Here is a 24,387-nt window from a genome sequence, read left to right as displayed (position 1 = left end):
AATAAATCATTGCCGGGATTATTTTTTTTTTACATACAAAGTGTTTGCCAAAGCATAGGAACGCCGCCTCCTCCTCAGCTCGTATGCCTCGGCAAACGTATCTGTTACTGCAGAGTAGAAATCTCGTCTTGCAGCGCCGCATACACCGACTTGCGTGTAATCTGACAGCAGCGCAATGCTTCTGTCAGAATGCACATCAGTGCTGCAGCTGCTTGATCGCTTGGTCCACCTGGAAGGTAAAAAACAAAAAACAAAAAAGAAAAAACCAGGCCGCAACGCAATAATTTTATTAACATTAACTTTAGAGAACATTAACTTTTCTAAACTTTTGAAACAGAACAATAACTTTTTTGCTTACCGGTGATTTTTTCTTTTTTTTTTTTTTTTTTTTTTTTTTTTTTATACCTTTATTGGACAAACCTCTCCTTCCCCATGGGACAATGTGCAAAGCGCAAATCGCCCAAACATGTGGCGAAGTGCATTATGCACTTTGTCCCAGGTGAAAGGAGAGGTTTGTGGCAGCTCTGTGTGAAAGGGGCCTAAGACCCCTATGTGCCTGTCCTGTGTACGCAATCCCTATGCTAATAGTGTACCTGAGTGTGGAACTTGCGGAAACACTCCCCTATGCATAGGGCAGGCTGGTCAGGACAGTCAGGACAAAAAAAGGTGGTGTCACGCCTTATTCCACCCCTGCTACAGACACGACATCTTTTTCTTGTGGAACGTTGAGTTGGGGTACCAGGATAGACAGACGGGAAGTGTCTGCCATGTAGCCGGCTCACTACATCAGGGCCTTGGGGCACGGACCCTCCTGGATACAGGATTTCCGAAATGATCTCTTCCTGGAATTTTAGGAAGGATCCTGTTCTCCCAGCCTTACTGTAGAGAACAAAACTATTGTACATCGCCAATTGGATCAAATAAACAGACACCTTCTTATACCAGCGTCTGGTTCTGCGGGAAACTAAATAGGGAGCCAACATCTGGTCATTGAAGTCCACCCCTCCCATGTGAAGGTTATAGTCGTGGACAGAGAGGGGTTTCACAATGACTCCAGTTGCCCGTTCAATTTGGACAGTCGTGTCTGCGTGAATGGTGGACAGAAGGTAAACGTCCCTCTTGTCCCTCCACTTCACCGCGAGCAGTTCTTGGTCACACAAGGCAGCCCTCTCCCCCCGTGCAAGTCGGGTACTAACGAGCCGTTGGGGGAAGCCCCGGCGACTAGGTCGCGCGGTACCACAGCATTGAATTCCGACTATATGTAAGTGCCGAAAGAGGGCCACGCTTGAGTAAAAATTGTCCACGTATAAGTGGTACCCCTTGTGGAATAAGGGTGACACCAAGTCCCAGACAATCTTGCCACTGCTCCCCAGGTAGTCAGGACATCCGACCGGCTCCAGTTTTGAGTCTTTTCCCTCATAGACCCTAAAACGATATGTATAGCCTGTGGCCCTTTCACAGAGCTTATACAGTTTGACCCCATACCGGGCGCGCTTGCTGGGGATGTACTGTTTTATGCCAAGGCGCCCGGTAAAATGTACTAGGGACTCGTCTATGCAGATGTTTTGATTAGGGGTATACGCATCTGCAAATCTGGATGACAAATGGTCTATGAGGGGCCGAATTTTGTGGAGCCGGTCATAAGCAGGGTGGCCTCTTGGATGACAGGTGCTATTGTCCGCGAAATGCATAAAGCACATGATGACCTCAAAACGTGCCCTAGACATTGCAGCAGAGAACATGGGCATGAAATGTATTGGGTCTTTAGACCAATATGACCGCAATACATTTTTTTTTGTTAGACCCATGCTGAGGATAAGGCCCAAAAAAATTTAAACTCGGAAACTGTGACTGGTTTCCACCGGTAAGGCTGGGCATAGAAGCTTTCCGGATTGGCGGTAATAAACTGTGTGGCGTAGCGGTTGGTTTCAGCCACAACTAGGTCATAGAGATCCGCGGTGAAGAACAGCTCAAAAAACTGAAGGGCCGATCCTAAATGAGCCGTCTCCACGCGAACTCCAGACTGGGCGGTGAAAGGGGGCAGTACGGGTGCGGCGGAATCAGGGGATTGCCAATTAGGATTTGCCAGCACCTCTGGGAGACTAAGGGTTCTACGGACCTGTGAACGCGGTGGCTGTGACGGGGGAGTTATTGCACGTGCCACCGTACCAGCTGGAACTGCCCTTCTGGTGCTCGCCACTTCACCAGGGACTACGGCAGTGCTGGTAGAAGGTCCAGGCTGTGCTGCGCTGCTGGTGTATGCCGCACCATAAACAAGATCAGCGCTAGCACCACTCTGCTGCAAATGAGGATCATCATGCAGGGTAGGCAGAACTCTTACATGGGATCGGGTACGTCTGGCCGTAGCAGGGACCTCTACCTCGTCATCCTCACTAGCCGTTAGAGTGCCACTGCTGTCTACAGGTTCATATTCTGAACCACTGGATTCAGCGGATAAGGCGTCCCCATCGCTTTCATCCATCACGGTCAGAATCCTGTAGGCCTCTTCAGCGGAATACCCCTTGTTTGACATTTTGGGTTCACTAAATTTAGGGGGTATTCCTCTGAGACTACCCAGGAAAAAGAGCAAACCTGCTTAGTAAAAAGGAGTGCTTGCGAAGTAAAGCTGCGATCGCTAATAAAGATCCAAAAAGCTCAAAAGTGATCTTTTATAGCGGCGCAGCGATTTTACGGTTTTTGCAGTGATCAGAAAAAAAAAATTCTGTCACTGCGGTGGGGCGGACTGAACGCAAGTGTGCGCACAAGATCAGGCCTGATCGGGCGAACACTGCGTTTTTTGTAGAACCTAAGGTGACCCTAATGTACTTATATAGATCTGATTGCGATCAGTATTGATCACTTACAGATACTATATAGTACTAGTGCTGATTAGCGACAGCGATGACGCTAATCAGCGACTAATCGGTGACTGCGGTGCGGTGGGCGCTAACTACCTAACAAGTAGCTAACTACCTGGCGGTGATAAGGGACCCTAACAGGGGGGGTGATCAATGACAGGGGGGTGGATAAGGGGGTGATCAGGGTGTCTAATATGGGTGATCAGGAGCTAAATAAGGGGTTAAATAAATGACAGGGTAATATCTAATGTGTAGTGTGGTGTTTGGTGCTACTTACTGAGCTGCCTGTATCCTCTGGTGGTCGATCCAAGCAAAAGGGACCACCAGAGGACCAGGCAGGAGTTATATCAGACGCTATTTTCAAAATAGCGTCTGACATAACCATTTCATTGGCCGATTCAAAAATCCACAGCCTGCCAGCCAATGATCGCGGCCGGCAGGCTGCAGATGAACTTGTGAACTGCGCAATCCTGTGAACGCACGCTCCTGTGAGCGCGCGTTCACAGGAAATCTCGGCTCACGCGAGATGACGCCAATCGGCGTTAGTGTGACCTGGGAGCGCCGCAGAGATGACGCCTTTCGGCGTTAGTGTGACGGGAGGAGGTTAAACACAATCTGATGTAATTATTCCTGTTAAAAGGAGATACTTACCCCATAAACTTTGAGTTTATTATATCACCCCATACAGAGAGTCATTTCAGCCTATATCAGGATGTCTCATTCCAATACCGGACACCATGGTTACTTCATTTTATTACTGGACATCATAACATAAGACTGGACCTTTCTTCCAACAGGCTTATGAGACTTGCTTTCTTTCTCCAGCAGGATTTTTACAAAATTGACATTTATTATACCATTTTACCTTCTTACCATATTATATGCCTTTTTATATTGATATTATTATGTTCTTTCACATTTATTATTTATACCTATTTGCTTTGATGATATACCAATTCCTTATATCTTTCAATATTTAACTTAGTCTTTTACACGAGTTGGCATACCAAGCCATCCCTTAATAAATATAGTTTTCCATACACCACAAATGAATTGAGTGCCACCCCTCTACTTTCACATGAAGCCAATCATTGGCCTCAGAGAAAAGCGGATTTGCATGTAAAAATCCATGGGTTTACAGTAGCAGCAAAGTGGATGGGATTCTCACATATCTCATCCACACTCTATATCCATTTCCTGTGAGAAAATCCACACACAAATTGCTGAAGATTTTAAAGGGAATAGGTCATCGGGAAATAAACCTATTGTTTATATCAATTTTTTTAATACAAATATTCTAAAATCCTGCAGTTTTAACTTTGGCCAGTAAGCCTAATAGGCACCACTTTTTGGTATGTACAGATCACTTTAGCAGTCATCTCATTATCATCACATGCAGGATTATATAGATGTGTCAAAGTGCATTTCCTTGTACAATGACCTCTGCACGGGTCACAGAACATGTCTAGAAAACTCTCCCATGGAAGTCATGAGGTCAGCTTCAGACCATTGTCTCTATAGCCCATGGTGGCTGCTGTAAAGATGGTCTCTAAATGCTATTAAGAACAGCTCGGATAAGATGGCAGCCCCCATAATCATGTTCAGGAAATAGAATTAAAAAAAAATTCTACAATTTAGAAAATAAAAACATTACAAAAAAAGTCACAGATTTTTTTTTAACTGCAGAAAAAGGTGTAGGATAATACACATTCCCTTTAAATCTGCAGCATGTCAATTTGTGTTGCAGATATCCGCTGCAGATTGCACCTTTGGCAAACCCACAGCATTTCTACAATTTCGGCTATGAAATCTGTCCCAATTGGTGCAGATTTTGCTGTTAGGTTTTCCGCAGACCTGCCATGTGTGGCCATACATTGAGATTGCTGTCATATGGGTGTGAAGCCCAACTCCCACGGGCACCCTCATGAACAAAGACAGAAGCATCTGGCAACAGATGACTGCTGTGTTCGGGCACTGTTGATTCCAATTGTAATTTTCTAATTGGTACAAGATTGTTCTGTGTATACGATTCATTTCTGGGTTCCTGACCAAAGTTTGACTTTTAAAAGAACTGAAGTCATTAAAGGCTATGTACACATTTAAGGACAATTTTTTATTATTGCATTGTACTTATTTTGAGCTAAAATCTTTTTTTCAATTGGTCTTTATTAACAATATGGAATCCTTTTTTTTCCTGTACAGAGCTATGTTCTACTAGCTGGCTTTTTATTTTTTTTATTTTTTTGCCTTTTCCGTCATCTGGGAAGCTGACGGACTCCTTATCTCTGCTCTCAGACCTTATAAACACTCATGGAGCTAAATCCTTATGTTACTGATAAGAATATGGCTTAGGTTTCACACTAGCGTTTCTGTTTTCCGGTATTGAGTTCCGTCACAGGAACTCGGTACCGGAAAAAAACTGATCAGTTTTATCCTAATGCATTATGAAAGGAGAGTAATCTGTTCAGGATGCATCAGTTCAGCCCCTCTTCCGTTTTTTGGACGGAGAAAATACCGCAGCATGCTGCAGTTTTCTCTCCAGCCAAAAATATTGATCACGGCATTAATTTACATTGAAGTGTTTTAGTGCCGGCCTTGTGTTCCGGCAAAACTGACCCGGCTTTCTGGTCTGCGCATGCAACCTTTTGAACATGCAAAAAAAAATTATCCCGTATCAGTTTTTCTGGATGACACCGGAGAGACTGATCCGGTATTGCAATGCATTTGTGTGACTGATCCGCATCCAATCCTCTGCCCCAAGTGTTAAAGTACCCTTAAATAGGTGTTTATGACCTCTTAGTTATTTTAGAGATGAGGGTAATTAGATGACAAAGTGAAAGTAGGATGCGCACAGCTAGAAAAACAGTTAACCCTTTGTGACAGAGCGTCTCAATACTTTCAATAAAGGTCAATTGAAAATATAATTTTAGCCAAAAATTTGTAAAATGCAATCATGAAAAAATTGCCTCCAAAGGTGTACATAGCCTGTAATGCCACTGCGATATCCAGTCCATTTTAGACCTCGACCCACTGTCGTTCCATTTCACGGCTGATACTGTGTGCCAGACATACAGGCCTTTGTTAATGTATGTTTTTATGAAGGGAGAATGCTGGGCGCAGTCCAAGCCTTTCTTGTGCTGTTCACATCAAGCTGTGTCATTGTAAAACATTTTTCTGGAAAAGTTACAAAAGGTGAACTTTACTAAAGCCAGACATAAATATCCTAAATGCTGAAGCCTTAATTCTTACAGCACTTACTTTAGGCCAAAAAGTGTTTTTATCTTAAGAATGCTGGAGTGATCTGTAGGCTTTACCACAACTTGTGTGCAGGGTTCTGACTCTGCTTCCCTTTGTTTCAGTAACAGGGCAGTCCTATGAGAATATGGTAACAGAGATCATGTCCATGGGCTATGAACGAGAGCAAGTTACTGCAGCCCTGAGGGCTAGCTTCAACAACCCTGATAGAGCTGTCGAGTACCTCCTTATGGTAAGCATTCCTTCGCTTTTTACTACATGGAAGAAAATGACAACTATGGATGTCACAAGCGGAGAAAGACATGGATGGCACATCCGCGTTATACATTGCTCTGCTGCCGCTGAGCAAATTTCATAACCCTTTCATGAATGAATAGTACAAGTGAATATAATACATTGTAATGTCTTATCAGAGAAAGATACTTCCTTCTCCTCCTCTTATCAGGCTCTTTTCCTGCTCCCCCCTCTCTACATGCCAGTTCACGGCTTCAGGGCTCATGCACATGGCCGCTGCTGTTCTTGCGGTTTGCAACTAAAGTTTCTTATGGTTGCTTGTACTTTTCGGCTATGCCAAGTTAGTGGCTATTCAAAGAGAACCTGTCACTTGGATTTTAGGTATTGAGCTGAGGACGTGGGTTGCTAGATGGCCGCTAGCACATCCGCAATATCCATCGGGCTACTAATGTTTCCGAAGCCCAGCCACACCCACTGTGAAGGAGCCCAGCACCGCCCCGCATACTCTGAATCGCCTCCTTGCTCTCCGATGTCACAAAGCTAGAGCGCCGTAATCTCGTGATGTGCGAGCTAGCGCATGCTTAGTGTCTGCCTAGTGTTCCCTTCCCTTTGCTGGCATCAGCCTCAGGGAACGAACTGCACATGCGATAGCTCACGCATCGCGAGATTACGGCGCTCTAGCTTTGTGACATCAGGGAGCAAGGAGGAGATTTAGAGGATGCGGGCGATGCCGGGCTCCTTCACAGTGGGTGTGGCTGGGCTCCCAGTCAGATAAAGCTGGACTCATCTCTCAAGCATGGAGGAGACAGGACTCATGTAAATTAACCTTAGATATCTCTAAAATCTTTTTTTTTTTTTTGTTTTTTTTTTGTTTGTTTTTTAACACAATAAAAGCACACAGAGCTATGGGGACTGGGTATTACGGAAGTGCTAGCGGCCATCTAGCAGCCCATGTCCTCAGCTCTATACACAAAATCCCGGGGACAGGTTCCCTTTAAGTCTCTCTTCATGGGTTTTATTCTGTTTAACCAATGTCTTCTTGAAGGTCGAGGTCTTCAGAACTAAACCTATCACTAAAGCTCTGTTCAGCTGGAGCTCCCTGGCCTCCTCAAACAGCTTAATAGCAGTGGTGCCGGGATTTGGTACCCTGCCGATCTCATGTTGTTGGCCTATAGGACAGACTATCAGAAAGCCCCTTTTAAGTACCTGAGTAGTGACTGTAAAGCCCCTCTGAAATCGGGATCTGAGATTCCAGATTTGTCTGTGTGAAATTATCCATTGTTAACTATATCATTTTTGTTATTTCAGGGAATTCCAAGTGACCGAGAAGGGCAAGCAGTTGCTGATCCACCACAGGTTGTCAGTAGTGTTCCCACCCAGCCTCTCCCAGCGGTAGCGATAGCTGGAGCAGGGGCTGGCGCAATTTCTACTACACCTTCTACGCCTTCTGCTGGAGGTAAGATTTAGCATCAAATCACAGGAACAAGTAAGTTGTCTTATACATGTGCAAGATAGAAATGCGGCTTTCAGCGCAAGTCATGAACACAAGCCCTGCTTATTCTTGCTCTTGCCTTTATTAACACTGCAGCAGTTTTTTGTGGCATTGGATGTGCAATGTGTGTACAATATATATTTATTTTATTTCTAGGCAATCCCCTTGATTTCTTGCAGAACCAGCCTCAGTTTCAGCAGATGAGGCAAATTATTCAACAGAATCCCTCTTTATTACCGGCGCTTCTTCAGCAGATAGGACGGGAAAATCCCTCATTACTGCAGGTAATGTCCTGATTGCATTTATGCTGTCCTCTCATCCTTTCCTCAAAGAACACAGGGCCTCTCATGGTCCAGCAAATGCACTATTATCTGTACTAGAAACTGGCAGAAATGATGGCTGAAATCTACGACGTCTCATAGCTGGTGTAGACTTGACTCGGGCGCATGAAGGGCCAGAGGTCTGTGCCTCTTGATAAATTAGGTGCATCTCACTTTAGCACAGAATTAAATCAAGATGGGTATCTGTACCGGCAGTCCTGATAAATGTCTCCCAGTGCATGTCGCCTATTAAGAAAATTTATTTCTAGCATTTACAGCATGGACTTCTACAGATGTGTAGATTTAGATATATTTTAATCTGTCTTCTTCGATAACAGCAAATTAGTCAACATCAGGAACAGTTCATTCAGATGTTAAATGATCCAGTCCCAGAATCGGGCGGACAGGGGGGTGGAAGAGGAGGAGGAGGAGGAGGAGGAGGCGGAGGTGGAGTAGCAGCTGAGGCTGGAAGTGGTCATATGAACTACATTCAAGTTACACCTCAGGAAAAAGAAGCTATAGAAAGGGTGAGTAAATTATTTACAATGACTACCATGATTCTTTTTGACCTTTGGCTGTCCTTAATATAACTTTACATTCTGTAGTTCTTGTGTACAACTTATAACTGTTGGGAAAAAGCTGTGTCCTATGAGGTTGGCATGGGTGTAATGTAATGCTTTATTCTGATTCTAATTAAAGGGACACTAAAGCCTGACAGGAGAAAAGCATAAGCTACTAAGGAAAGTTTATTTACCTCTTTCTGCTTGGACATCTTCAAACTGGTACAGAAAGCAGTTTTAGAAGATTTCCTGCAGTCAGACAAGTTCCTCTTTCTGCTTTGCCCCTCTATCTTTGGCTAAGGACAGGCTGTTATGGTGTATGTTCACTTAGTCACACAGGAAGTTTGAGAGGGACGGGGCTTAACTCCCATACACTTCAGTAGACACCTAGATCAATACGAAAGGGCTTGAAACTGCAAAACCTAGCAGCTTGTTACAAAATCTCCTTCTGTGTGTGCAGGAATACTAGACCGTACCAGTGCACAGACACTACAAAACCTCCTCCTGTGTGTGCAGGAATACTAGACAGTACCAGTGCACAAGACACTACAAAACCTCCTCCTGTGTGTGCAGGAATACTAGACAGTACCAGTGCACAGACACTACAAAACCTCCTCCTGTGTGTGCAAGAATACTAGACAATACCAGTGCACAGACACTACAAAACCTCCTCCTGTGTGTGCAGGAATACTAGACCGTACCAGTGCACCGACACTACAAAACCTCCTCCTGTGTGTGCAGGAATACTAGACCGTACCAGTGCACCGACACTACAAAACCTCCTCCTGTGTGTGCAGGAATACTAGACAGTACCAGTGCACAGACACTACAAAACCTCCTCCTGTGTGTGCAGGAATACTAGACCGTACCAGTGCACCGACACTACAAAACCTCCTCCTGTGTGTGCAGGAATACTAGACCGTACCAGTGCACCGACACTACAAAACCTCCTCCTGTGTGTGCAGGAATACTAGACAGTACCAGTGCACAGACACTACAAAACCTCCTCCTGTGTGTGCAGGAATACTAGACCGTACCAGTGCACAGACACTACAAAACCTCCTCCTGTGTGTGCAGGAATACTAGACCGTACCAGTGCACAGACACTACAAAACCTCCTCCTGTGTGTGCAGGAATACTAGACAGTACCGGTACAATGACACTACAAAACCTAGAGCTTCTTACAAACCTCCCCCTGTGTGTGCAGGAATACTAGACCGTACCGGTGCACTGACACTACAAAACCTCCTCCTGTGTGTGCAGGAATACTAGACGGTACCGGTGCACTGACACTACAAAACCTAGCAGCTTCTTACAAACCTCCCCCTGTGTGTGCAGGAATACTAGACCGTACCGGTACACTGACGCTACAAAACCTCCCCCTGTGTGTGCAGGAATACTAGACGGTATCGGTGCACTGACACTACAAAACCTAGCAGCTTCTTACAAAACCTCCTCCTTTGTGTGCAGGAATACTAGAAAGTACCGGTGCACTGACATTAGACAGTGCTACCCAGGTGCTTGAAGCTTGACAAAAGTGTCCCTTTAAGGTTTCCTTAGGGGGGTTATGTCAGGAGAAACTAAAACAGTCTGTTCAAGATGAGGATCCAAAGATCTGCTTGGCTGTTTCTGCAATCCCAGAGAAGTAAACGGAGAGATCTGTGCAAATGCGACCACCTCTACATTCAGAGCAACTGCAAAACGGAGTTGGTTGTCAGAGTGGTGGTACCCTCTTCTGTCAGATACATTGACCATTCATATCTTTAGAGTAAATAGTCCATTTTAGTTTGACTAGAGGGATCCTACCAATGAGGCCTTTGCCAATTGGAGCACAGTGAACAGGCTGTAGCCATATCTGCTTCATTGTTTATACAGGCACAACAAGTGTCCTTATGGGTGGCTCTCCATATTGATCCAACATTGAGGACAGGTCCTCAGAGACATGGCACAAGGATTCAGAGAAGAAAATTCTCAAGGGACTGGACATAGTCTACAAGAGAAACACCTTGTCAGAGCATCCTGGTTCCAGCGGTCATGAGGCGTTCCTACGTGGAATGTCTCTGCTGAGGTATTCGATTGGCCAGTAGCATTCACTTGCCTGTAGATCCACAACGCTTGCACTAGGATTATTTGACAAGATGAAGGATTCAGTATTTTTTTTTCATTGTACCCAATGAGCAGCCCCCTAAGAACCTTTGTCAAGTCTTGGACAACATCTTGAATAGCCAAGTCATGCAGTGTCCACTTAGGCCCTGCCTTACACCTTAATATAGTGTTGCAGTTTTACTTGGTGTGTGTATGTATACATATATTTTCACATTGTGACTTGTGCACCACACTGGATATGCATATTCATATGCTTGAAACTGACGTTCACTCTGTTTTTGCTCTCCAGCTAAAAGCACTAGGATTCCCTGAAGGACTTGTGGTACAGGCTTATTTTGCATGTGAGAAGAACGAAAATCTTGCGGCCAACTTTCTCCTACAACAGAATTTTGATGACGATTGAAAAGAAGAGACTGTATTTTTTATCTCACTTCACACCAGTGCATTACACTAACTTTGCTCACTGGATTTACTGGGATGAATTTGGGCTCATATCCACAATATTTGGTGTATGGTAGTCGAGGGTGGGGTGGGTTAGGGAAATATCAGACAAGCTAGGACATAAAGCATCAATCTGCTATAATTAAGCAGTTACAGCGTTCAGCGTGTGTTGCGGTAAAGCTAAAAGAAAGCAAATTACAACCAAAAATCCAGCTTCAGCAGCCATTTATTCCCTTCTGCAGACTTCTCTAGATACTATTTCTTCTTCACTAGTAAACTTAGATCCAGAAATTTAGTGTAATGCCCTGTGTTTCATTCTCCGTCTAACAAACATTGCAATAGCAAATAGCCTGTGCTACCTGGAGATTATATTTTTTTTCCCTTTATTTCCCGGTAACACTGGATTATAACCTTGAGGAAATATGTGAGATGTAAATGCCAAAATAAAAATAGGTGATTTGCTGCTTCAACGAGTAATTAAAAGTAAATTAGTGCACAGGAGCCTGGTAAATGCTGTGAACATGAATTTTTGAAGCTCTTTTTTTCTTTCCATTAAATCACATTTAGTGATATTTAAGGAGACCCTGATCAATAAGTGTGAAGTGGGCACTTTCTGTTCTGACTTAGAAAACCGTATGCACACAGGAGGTTTATTTTTCTGTTTCCTTGCCGTTTAGGGAAATTAAACGGATAGCTTTCTAATTGCTCATTTACTTCAATTTTACATTGCAGTAAAGGTTTTAAAACAATTGTTGCATGTTTTTTGGTTTTGATGAAACCCACTTGGTGTGTTAAGTAACATTTTCTCCCCCCAGTAATTACTTGTTTTCCATGTCGGCTGAGAATGTGCAGCAGCCCCCCTTCTCCCCCCTCCTCTACCTGTCTGGCAAATTTTAACACCCCTTAAACCTTTGTAAACCAGTCAGTGATCATTACAAGCTGCATCTTGACAGGCAAATTGCAAGATTTTTTTCTTTTCTTTTTTTGCACTCTAAACTTTGATTTATCCCCCCAATAACATAATATTCAATTAATATTCAACTATTGAGTCTCTATGCTTGGAAGAAGCTGGCATGACAGGGCTTGAGAGGTCAACACATCCTCTGTTATTTTCAGAGAAGGCATGACATATAAGTGAATTGTAAGAATATCTGTGTATGTACTGCTTATACATTGGATAAATGGACAGATGAACAATCAGCGGAAACAAACGTATAACCCAAAGTTATGCACAAAACATTAAAAACTCCTTGTATAGTGTTTCTTATTTGCACCTTTTTCATTGATGTTTGTTTCGTATGATCATGTGGAATGACAACATACCGAGGTTATTGTGAGCTTGAAGTCTTCTTTCAGCATTTCCTATATTAGCGTTGAGATTTTTTTTTTGATTGGGGTATGCTATAAAGGGCTGTCGGTAGGACTTTACAGAGTGGTAGTATATTGCTCTTTACATTTGAGTGTCATTAGTATAAACAGGCCAGCATTTTCCAGTAGTGTTCTCCATATTGTCTATTTTTAATCCTTATTTCCATTTCATCCACCATGACTGCAACGGATGAGATTGGCCACTTGACCTCTGCAGGGACAGGAAATACAGAGTTTAAAAGCCCTCACCCCTGAGTGTTTTCCTGTCCCTATTGGGCACTACACAGAGAGGACTCCCTGATGCCTTTTCATTTTTTTCTTTTAAACTTATTTTTGTTTCGTTTATTATGTAAAAGATTGGCTTACCAATCTTTTCCTCAGCCTTCCCGCAGCTTATGCCAAAGCTGGGCTGAGGAGTCCCGTGTGAATCTCGTCCCTGTACATCAGGGGGGCCTGGTTTTAAATAACTTCACACAGTCCCACCACTCTTTCAAAGATATGGCAAGGGGTACAGGATTTAAGAATCTCAGGCATAATAAGAGGTCCCAGAATCAGAGAAAAGACACTGCTATTACTCAAGGCTTTTCCTGGTACAAAAACCAGATGGCTCTTCTCGAACCATCATAAACCTAAGAGACCTAAACAAATCTATTGTGTACAAAAAATTCTAAATGGAATCAATCTCGTCCATTGTTCCCCTAATAAAAAAAGCAGGCCTACATGATCTCCGTGGATCTCAAGGACGCCTACTACCCTGTACCTATCCATCAGAATTCGCTAAAATATCTTTGGTTTGCACTAGAAGGCCCAGAACACATATTGCATCATTTTCATTTCTGCGCCCTTCCATTTGGCATTTCCTCGGCACCAAGAGTCTTCATTAAATTTGTCTTCCCTCAGGCAAGAAGGTCTAGTAATATTTCCATACCTAGACTATTTCTTCCTAGTAGGAAATTCGGAAGCAGAGACAGCCACACAAACACATTACTTCCTACAAAAGATTTCGGATCTGGGTTGGCTGATAAATAAAAAAAAAAGTACCTAATTCCGTCACCCAACAGGAGATTCCTTAGTGTGATATTAGACGCTGTAGCACAAATGTCATCGCTGCCTCAGGAAAAAATAAGAGACATTGAGGGAAAAATTCCAAGCTCAGGACAGCTGCTCGATCAGGAACGGCATGAGCATTCTAGCAGTTGCATAACAGCAGTTGCATGGCGCCAGGCTCACACCAGAGCTATGCAAACCTGGATATAAAGCAGTTGGAACAAGTAACAGTCATCCTTAGAAAAGGTAATAAAAATTCCACTCCTGATAAAATCGGATTTAAATTGGTGGAAGAAGGAAAGAAACCTAGCCAGAGGTTTGGCAATAAGAACCAGAAATACAAATAGTAACATGCAAGCGCGAAAGGATGGGGAGCAAAAGTGGCCTCCTCAAATTTGGTAGGAAAGTGGCCAGAAGAAATAAGGAACGAGTCATCAAATTGCAAAGAATTAAGAGCGGTCTGGGAAACTTTAAAATTAAATCAGTATTAAACAAAAAACATCAGAAAATATTCTCTGACAACACGACAGCTGTCGCTTACCTAAAACGTCAAGGCGGGCACAAGGTCCCAAAAGTTGAGATCCCTAGCAACAGAAATATTTTCTTGGGCAGAAGGAAATGTCCTATCTATTACAGCCATTCATCTGAAAGGAGCAGAAAATTCAGAGGCAGATTTTCTGAACAAAAAGATCTGGACTCAAGGGAATGGTCATTAAATCCAGTGGTATTAAAAAAAAAAAATAGTAACCAGATGGGCCAACCACAAATAGACCTATTTGCCTCAAAAAGAAATAAACAAAGGTCAAACACTTGTTCCCTAGATCCCAGGGAAAATACTAGGGCAGTAGATGCCTTCTCAGTAAAATGGACTTGGAACCTGGCATATGCGTTCCCTCCTTGGGTGTTAATTCCCAGGGTTCTGCAGAAGATCTTAACAGACAGTAGTATTGATAGCCCCATATTGGCCCAAGAGAAGCTGGTTCTCCATCCTAAAGAACTTAGCTCTGGAAGATCCATGGCAGATACCTTTTCAGGAGGACATTCTTTCACAGGGGCCAATCCTACATAAAAACACAGGTCTCTTTAAACTATGCCTGGATCCTGAAAGCGAGATCTTAAAAAGTAAAGTTCTCTCAGACAAGGTTATCAATACTTTAAAAGCCAAGTTACTGCTGCCATCTATCTAAAGATCTGGAAAAAGTACTGTTCGTGGTTGGGAGAAGATATAGATATGCACCTCTCCATGCATACAAAAGATCTTAGAATTCTTGCAAAGAGGACTAGCCTTAGGCCAAGTACTTTGGAAGTGCAGATATCAGCTCTGGGGGCCTTCTTCGATACCAACCTAGCTGGCCACAGATGGGTTAGAAGGTTTATAAAAGCTGTGTCCGGACTTAGACGGTCACTAAAACATAATATTTCTCAATGGGACCTAAACTTAGTCCTTAATGGGTTGACAAAATCTCCATTTGCCCCAATGACCGACATCTCCTTAAAACACCTCTTAAGATGGCCTTCTTAATAACATCTGCTAGACGCATAGGAGAGATCCAAGCTTTTTCATGTAGAGAACCTTATCTGTCCATTTTTCCTGACAGAATTGTATTAGAATTAGACCCAGGCTTCCTCCCGAAGGTAGTTTCAAATTTTCAGAGACTAGGAAATTATATTGCCATCCTTCTCTAGTGACCCAAAAGATCCCACGGAAGAAAAATGTAATCTCCTAGATGTAAGGGAGACAATTATTCAGTTCTTAAAGGCCACAGAAATTTTCAGGAAGGATGATAACCTTTTTAATACAGTTTGCGGGAAAAAATAAAGGGAAGAAGCTCTCCAAAGCATCCATAGGGCGTTGGATAAAAACTGTTTCTTGCTGCTACTCCCTAATGGGTCAAAATTGTCCTACTGGAATAAAGACCCATTCCACTAGAGCTATTGCTTCTTCATGGGCAGAGAAAGTCAGGTTGTCTCTTGACCAGATATGCAAGGCGACGACTTGGTCTAGTATCAATACTTTTCTAAGACACTGTCGCCTGAATATTTTTGCTTCCGCGGATTTGGCCTTTTAGCCTAAAAGTGTGGCAAGCACTTACCGGTAATTCTGTTTTATGAAACTAATACTATAAAAAAAAAAAAAAAAAATCTATATCTATCCACTTTTGGTAATTGGTAAACACTGAGGGGTGAGAGTGGGTGGGGGCTTTTAAATGCTATCTGTGTGTATTTCCTGCAGAGGTCAAGGGGGGTCAATCTCTTCCGTTGCCATCATGGTGGATTCAAGGAAACAGAATTACCAGTCTAATTGGGGTCTTTTTCTGGTAGAAACTTAAATAATGCTTTTGTTTTTCCACATACCATTTTGCCTGCAGGTTTGGCGTATACGCAGTTGTGTAAGGGCTGATTCACACGACCGTGCTTGGTCCAGTAAACGCAGTCCACTTGACGGTTGCATCCCCCAGACATAGTTTATGCAGTCTGTTTGGGTTAAGGTAGCTACAGACAATCTGACATTGAATCAGCCCTAAATCTTTGTCCATGGTTATATGGAAAAAAATTTCGTTCTGGCATGCATTTAGCATGTATATGTCTGTGTACCTTTGCCTCAACATTATTGAACAGCATAGCCAATTACACTTTTCAGTATAACTTTACAAAAAATGATTCTTTCAGTGGCTGATGTATCCTGTATAGATGTAAAGTTGCATGCATCTAGGGCTGACCTGCAGAGACACATTTCAAAAGGTTCTGCAGAACTGTAGCATTAGAGATCACTTCATTCACCATTGCCATTCCATAGTACAGAGTGGGCCACGAACCTTGTTTCCTTTGTGTGGCTTGTATTCAGGAACACCACACATTCGATACTTCAGTTTGTAGTTTTAGTTCCTAACTGTAACAGATGCTGATATTTGGATCAAGAAGTGGCTGTTGGTGCAGCGTGTGAGAATTTTTCATGGGCCAGTACCTATTCTGCGAATTGAAACACCCAGTTAGATGGACTCATGCGTCACCGGACACAATGTATTGTTAGGGGTCCAAATGTGTTAGCCAGGTAGGTAATGGGAATTGCTAGGACAGATATAACTTGGCTTTATCTCCCACCCCAAATTAAGTACATGTGCCTTAGTATTGTTGATTTAATAATACATACAGCCAAATGTGTGTAAAAATATTTTTGATAGCGGGGAGGGAAACCTCCAAGAAATAAAAAACGCATACATGATTTAAAATAAAAAATAATGTAAGGAGATGGCACTACGCTGCAAAAAAAAAAAAAAAGCAGTACAATGCCAACTTTAACTCTTCCATGAGCACCAAGAAAATGGTTGATGCATTTGTCTACTTTGTCATAGCTATTGATAGGAGTCGCCAGGACATGTCAAAGGTTTTCGGAAATGATACACACTAATTTGTTAAAATTTTACAGTGATTAGCTCTGACTTGTCTTAAAGAGAGTCTGTGCCCAGAAAATTCACTTGTAAATGAGGCATGATGCCCTGTAGGGCTAACTGAGCTCAATGTAAGATACCTTTCGCTTAGCAATCAGTTGCTTCAGGAGTCCAGAGAAAAGGGCTACACCGATCAGTTCCCTGACGGGACTCTGTGTAAACAGAAAGCCTGCCACTCTGCAAGTACACAGAAGCTGGTAACGTTACCAGGAAAACGGATGAACATTCTTCATAAAGACCAATTGAAAATATATATTTTTTTTGCATTAAATGAGTTGCCTACCATCATAAAAATAATGTCCAAAAAGGTGTCCATGGCCATTAAGCTCATTGGCCCAGATTTACTAATGTGGCAACACCTAGAATCTGTCTACAAAGTGACACCGATTGGTGCAATTACTGGTGTTTCTACACCTTTTTCCTGACTTGCTTAAAAGGGGGCTGGGGCCTCAGATATACCATTTTGGCTAAAATTGCACCACAATTATCGCTAAAATTATGCCAATAGTGAGCCACTGTGATAAACTCGGAGCAGGTCTAGACAGCCTAAGTTTACGCTATTTATAGGATTAGTAAATGTGGGCCAATTTTAATAGAAAATGAATTTCTACCTTTTTTAGATTTCCTCAGTATGATGACATTGAAAATAAAATATAAAATGTAATTCCATAGTAATTAGAGATGAGCGAATAGACTTTGGATGAAACAGCAGGAGCCCTGTACAGTATTAGAATGTATTGGCAACGATGAGCCAAAGTTATTGCTTAGCGAAGTCTCGTGAGACTTTGCGCACTAACTTTATAAATTAATTTGTACTGTAAAAAAAACTGTTTCCCGAACACAGGTTCGGTTCCAAGTTACCACTTGAAACCGAACCCAAGTTCGGGAAATGTTTTTTGTACAGTACAAATTAATTTACGAAGCAATAACTTTGGCTTATCGGAGCCAATACATTCTAATACAGTACGGAGCTCCTGCTCCGTACAGTATTAGAACAAAGTTTTATGTAAATCGACTTTGGATGTTTAATCCGAAGTCAATTCGCTCATCTCTAGTAATAATCACAGAAAGATAACTGTTCTAAATGAGAGCAAAGTAATTTCAATTTACATCTCTGCACATGGAAAGGTTTATCTGCAAGGTAATCCTTATTAGAATTGTTGGTGGAAGACTCGGATGACTGACACAATGTGGTCTCTGTTGTATTCTTGATAGGCCTAGATAAACATGTGCATAGATTAGTATAGTTTGAGAAGCCCTGACTGTTCACACTACTGGGATAGCATAGGAATTGTGTGGTGCTCTAATACAGTCACTACCTATCACTTTTCCTTGGTCTGACAAATGAATTAGCACCAGCTTTAAATTTTCCCTTAAAAAAAAAAAGCCATAGAAAAACCTCTTTGAAGTCTATGGGGAAAACTATTATATATGGTGCAGAATTCCACAAAAATACTGGCATGCAATCCACACGTCAGGTCAGTTTCTGTGTGTACAAAATACAGTGTGTCCATGAGATCTGGCAAATCTAATTTATTTTGCTGGTAACTGTATTATGCTGGGGGTTTTCCCGCACGAAAATCCACGTTGGAAAAACGCACGTAGTCCACATTGTGTGCAGTTACTCTAATTGTTTCAAATATTGTTTCAGTACAGGCAGACTAAAGAACCCTTGAAAAAGTGCCAGTTGATGTGCTATAAAGTCAGTTACAGATTATTCTGGCAGTTTATCTGCCATTGTAAGTGCTCATTCAGACGAATGATTTTCCTGTCGGCGCTGGACTGAGCACTAATCCATTAAATTCAATTGAAACGAGCGTTTTTTGGACCAATGTTCTGTGCAAACATCTTGCAGCATATACTGTCCAGCTCTAATTTTTCCTGCACAACTAATATAAATGAGAAAAAACGGACAGAACACAGACACTATCCGTGTCTGAATCAATAAAGAAGAAACCGGCACTCCAATTTGCTGAATGATTCTTTTTTATTGGTCACTCATATATACAGTAGTGACGCACGTTTCAGCACATACATATGCCTTTGTCAAAGAGTGAGTGTACAGCAATCAGCACCCACATCAAGCACAGTGCAGCCCTACATTTGTGTCTGGTCCATTAAAAAATGAGTCTGGTTTTCTGTGTGCGGTCCTTTTTTCTCACTTTTCTGAAAGGGCCCTTATAGGTGCTTAAAAATAGAACATCCAAGACAAATAAGGTATATTACATGCAACACAATAACCTCTTAAACGGGAAGTACTACAAATGCCACTGCAAAGTCTGAAAAAAAAAAGTTTCCCAAACTCACCTACACGCTGGCCTTTTTTTTATAGAGAAAATGGGCAACAGCAATTAATTACACACATCTCATTTTAGTTTAGCGCCATTCTCCCAGCAGAGCCCAGCACATGCACGGTCAGCTACAATTCGGCGTCTGTGCAGAAGTGGATGCAGCAAAGTAGGTGGTCATGTGATCTCTCCCTGCCTTCCTACATCCTATGACCATGGAAACTGTTGGTATCCAATGTTTCCATAGGCAGAAGGGGGGGGCCTTAACTGAAGACCTGGGGTCTTTGCAGTTTTCTGTGCCACAATGAAACAGTATATGGCATTTTAGGGAACTTTACTTTCATTGCAGTTTGACATGGAAATTGCAAGATGTTTTAGAACAATTAACAACCCTGCAATAATTGAATTAAATTTAAAACCACATCTGAAAAGGTGGGTTTTAGAGGTGAAACACATTTATTTTACACGTCACATGTGAACTTCGTGCTCTTTCAATGCATCACTGTATCGTGAGAAAAAAATGCATGTGTAAAGGCTTTCAGCCACACCTCATCCGCTCTGGGTGAATATGCCATTACCGGCCACGCTCCTCAGGTGGAAATGAGCATTCCGATTTTGGCTGGAAATGTTTCCATTTCCTAACAATGGCATCTTCAAAACTGTACTCATTACTATATATTACATTTTAAAGTGTACCTGTCCTTTCAGGTGACATTTCAGAATAAGGCCCTATTCACACGACCCTGAGGTCTCCATACTCGTGTTACCGACTGCAAACTGCAGGACTACAAAGCAGGGCACCAGCCGTGTCCACACTGCATCACAGTGCGGAGCCATTGACTTCAATGGATCCACAACATGTGGCAAAAGGACATGTTCTATCTTTTTTGTCACAAACCCGGACGCACGCAAAAGGGCTGCCGTGTGCTCCCAGGTCTGTGCCTCGGCGAAACCACGGCTTTGTGAATGGGGTCTTAGGTGTTGTGTGTGTACATGGTGATAAAAATATATATGACAGTTTACCCTTTTCAGATTCCATCTTTGTCAGTTTTCCCTGCTCTCAGCTCCAGAGTAGGTGGACAATAGCTGCTCTGATGTCTCCCATGCACAGCACATAGAGAAGAGATCTGCCCCCACCTCTCTGTAGTAGAAGCAGCGTTTTGCAGTACCTTATGCAGCAGTATTAAAGGGCTTCTGTCAGCCCACTAAACCCTTTTTTTCCCCCCGTTAATATTAATCCCTACACTGCAAGCTCCCTGTACATATGCTAAATATTAATTTTCGTTCAGTAGATATTGTTAAAAATCAAGTTTTATCATATGTAAATTACCTTGCTACCAGCAAGTAGGGCGGCTACTTGCTGGTAGCAGCCGCATCCTCCTCTCATCATGACGCCCCCTCCGCCGTTTGATTGACAGGGCCAGGGAACGGGTTCGTTCTCTGCTGGCCCTGTTCGAATTCAAAATATCGCGCCTGCGCCGTACCTTTCTTTAATCGGTGCAGGCGCACTGAGAGGCGGCCTCTCTCCCGGCCGCTCCATCCTCAATGCGCCTGCGCCGGGTGTAGATGTGACGTCATCGGCGCAGGCGCATTGAGGATGGAGCGGCCGGGAGAGAGGCCGCCTCTCAGTGCGCCTGTGCCGATGACGTCACATCCACACCCGGCGCAGGCGCATTGAGGATGGAGCGGCCGGGAGAGAGGCCGCCTCTCAGTGCGCCTGCACCGATTAAAGAAAGGTACGGCGCAGGCGCGATATTTTGAATTCGAACAGGGCCAGCAGAGAACGAACCCGTTCCCTGGCCCTGTCAATCAAACGGCGGAGGGGGCGTCATGATGAGAGGAGGATGCGGCTGCTACCAGCAAGTAGCCGCCCTACTTGCTGGTAGCAAGGTAATTTACATATGATAAAACTTGATTTTTAACAATATCTACTGAACGAAAATTAATATTTAGCATATGTACAGGGAGCTTGCAGTGTAGGGATTAATATTAACGGGAAAAAAAAAAAGGGTTTAGTGGGCTGACAGAAGCCCTTTAAATAGTGTAGCTGTGAGCCCATCACTGGAATCGGGTAGAGTGAGCTGCAGCACCTCTCTGCCCCCCCTCCCCTTTCCATAGATTTTTTTAATCTGTCCCTCAGTGAGCTGATGCTTTGCCTCGTCTCTCAAGACAGATGTTAGTTGTGAAATGAAGATTAATGATCAGTTCAGGATGAAAAGAAGCACCTTGTAAATGGAGATAGAAGCATTTTTCTCTTATAAAGGTCCATTTACACATCCGTATGTGTTTTGTGGATCTACGGATCTGCAAAACATGGACACCGGCAATGTGCGTTCCGCATTTTGCGGACCGCACATCGCCGGCACTATAATAGAATATGCCTAATCTTTTCCCCAATTGCGGACAAGAATAGGACATTTCCGGATCCGGGCAGCACATCGTGTGGTCCCATAGAAATGAATGGGTCCGCAATCCCGTTCCGCAAAATGCAGAACAGAATTGCGGACGTGTGAATGGACCCTTTTAGTGTTTTTATATTCACTTTTACTATTTTTATTTTGTGACTATTTAACAGCAGATATCACCAGAAAGGGGAGAATAAAAAACTTGTTCATGCTAACTGCTATTTATTAAAAGAAAATGTGTCACTATCGTTTCATTCCTTCTCCTCATCTATGAACTATGTTCTAAGTATTGATACAGTATAATCAATGTAAACTTGTCTGTCTTTCAAAGGGCTCTTTCACACCTGCGTTCTTTTCTTCCGGCATAGAGTTCTGTCGTCGGGGCTCTATGCCGGAAGAATCCTGATCAGTTTTATCCTAATGCATTCTGAATGGAGTGAAATCCGTTCAGGATGCATCAGGATGTCTTCAGTTCAGGACCAGAACGTTTTTTGGCCGGAGAAAATACCGCAGCATGCTGCACTTTTTGCTCCGGCCAAAAATCCTGAAGACTTGCCGCAAGGCCGGATCCGGAATTAATGCCCATTGAAAGGCATTAATCCGGATCCGGCCTTAAGCTAAATGTTGTTTCGGCGCATTGCCGGATCCGACGTTAAGCTTTTTCAGAGTGGTTACTATGGCTGCCGGGACGCTAAAGTCCTGGCAGCCATGGTAAAGGGGAGCGGGGGAGCAGCATACTTACCGTCCGTGCGGATCCCGGGGCGCTCCAGAGTGACGTCACGGCGCCCCAGGCGCATGGATGACGTGATCGCTCTGACGTCATTCTGGAGCGCCCCGGGAGCCGCGCGGACTGTAAGTATACCGCTCCCCGCTCCTACTATGGCAACCAGGACTTTAATAGCGTCCTGGCTGCCATAGTAACACTGAAAGCATTTTGAAGACGGATCCGTCTTCAAATGCTTTCAGTTCACTTGCGTTTTTCCGGATCCGGCGTGTAATTCCGGCAAGTGGAGTACACGCCGGATCCGGACAACGCAAGTGTGAAAGAGGCCTAATATATAAAGCTGAGTGTGTGTGTGTGTACGTCCGCTAAAGAAATCCACACTGTCGTATTTACAATCACAAAATTTGGCACACAGGTACATCAGGTGTCCGGGAAGGTTTTAGACCAGGTCTCAGCTCTCTAGGTTGTACCGTTCCTAAAATATTATTCCCAAAAAATGCATTAGCCAATAGAAGCTTGGTCACATGACCCTTATCAGCCAATAGAAGCTCAGAGGTCCTCCAGCCTCCACATACTCGTTTTACTCCAGGTTTCCATAACAACACAGCCATTTTTCTTTACTGCTGTAGGAGAGCTTTAAGGCTGGGTTCACACTTGAGCGTTGCGCAAACGCGCGTTTTACGCACGTTTTTGACGCGCATTTTTATGCGCGTTTTTGTAATAGTAAACGCGCGTTTGACGCGCGTTTGTGTGATTCACTACAGTGTCCTATGGCCACAAACGCCCCAAAAGTCACTCATGTACTTTTTGGAGCGTCGGGCGTTTTACAGCGCGATCGTACGCGCTGTAAAACGCCCAAGTGTGAACCATTCCCATAGGGAATCATTGGTTTCTCCTTGTTGAGCGTTTTACAGCGCGTAGGAACGCGCTGTAAAACGCTCAGGTGTGAACCCAGCCTAAAGGAAATCTGTGACCAGGATAATTGCTATTGAAGTAAAGCCATGGCCTAATAGCACTTAGTACCTTATTTCTAGATGTGCCTTTGTTCCAGCAATAGATGTTTTTATCCTATAAAAATCCAGTTTATTTTGTATACAAATGAGCCATTAAGGCGCTCAGAGGGGTGTCACTCTTGCAGGAAGGAGCCCAGATATGCCCCCTGCCACAATGTGTCCACCCTCAAAAGACTTAAAACTCTGCCCCCAGGTCCCACTAAGCCATGCCCAGATCTGGTTAGGCCATGCCCCTCCCACTCCTGAGCCGACGGGGATTAAAAAAATGAAGGTAAAAATCAACTTCTGTCAGCTGCAGGGGTGGGAGGGAGGGTGACTTTCTCCCTGCAGCTCACACTCAGACAGCACTGTGCTGCTGTCTGAGAGTAAGCTGTTCAAAAGGACACTGTTAAGGGGGAGGGGGGTCCTTGTGGAGGTCACTGTCAAGGGGGTGGTATGCAGTGAAAGTCACTGTTAAAGGGAAAGGTTGCTGTAAAGGTCAAAGTTAAGGGAGCGGGCTGCTGTGGAGGTTAAATTTTAAGGGACGGGGCACTGTGGGGGGTCAGTGTTAAAGGGTGGGGAGCTGTGGATGTCACTGTTAAGGGGGCGGAGTGCTGTAGATGTCACTGTTATAGTGGATAGTGTTGATATCTTTTAACGACACACACAAGCATTAAATGAAATAGCGAAGCCGGGTCCTCCAGCTAGTTTGTAATAAAGGACGAAGCAGCTGACAGATTGTAGGGCCATTGCCTTTCATGGCAGAAGCGTGAGTAGGTGTGATTGTCATCATTTTCTGCACAGGAATGAAGCCAGACCTTTAAACGTGTGATCCAGAGACCCATTAG

At 43.5% G+C, this 24,387-nt stretch overlaps 1 protein-coding gene across 1 annotated transcript in view; it reads left to right on the top strand.

Moving 5' to 3' along the window:
* RAD23B (RAD23 homolog B, nucleotide excision repair protein) overlaps positions 1-12,526 on the top strand; it is a 46,788-nt gene extending 34,262 nt beyond the window's left edge. The window contains exons 6-10 of the mRNA XM_044273689.1: positions 6,218-6,345; positions 7,656-7,803; positions 7,996-8,123; positions 8,498-8,686; positions 11,115-12,526. Coding sequence (XP_044129624.1) covers positions 6,218-6,345; positions 7,656-7,803; positions 7,996-8,123; positions 8,498-8,686; positions 11,115-11,228 — 707 coding nt within the window. The 3' untranslated portion in view covers positions 11,229-12,526. The remainder of the gene's footprint in view (positions 1-6,217; positions 6,346-7,655; positions 7,804-7,995; positions 8,124-8,497; positions 8,687-11,114) is intronic.
* Positions 12,527-24,387: the final 11,861 nt, after the last annotated feature.

The sequence above is a fragment of the Bufo gargarizans genome, unplaced genomic scaffold (assembly GCF_014858855.1).
Source record: "Bufo gargarizans isolate SCDJY-AF-19 unplaced genomic scaffold, ASM1485885v1 original_scaffold_1058_pilon, whole genome shotgun sequence".
Lineage (NCBI taxonomy): Eukaryota > Metazoa > Chordata > Amphibia > Anura > Bufonidae > Bufo > Bufo gargarizans.
The sequence above is the reverse complement of the archived record's forward strand: the minus strand, read 5'-3'. Positions and strand labels throughout refer to the sequence as shown.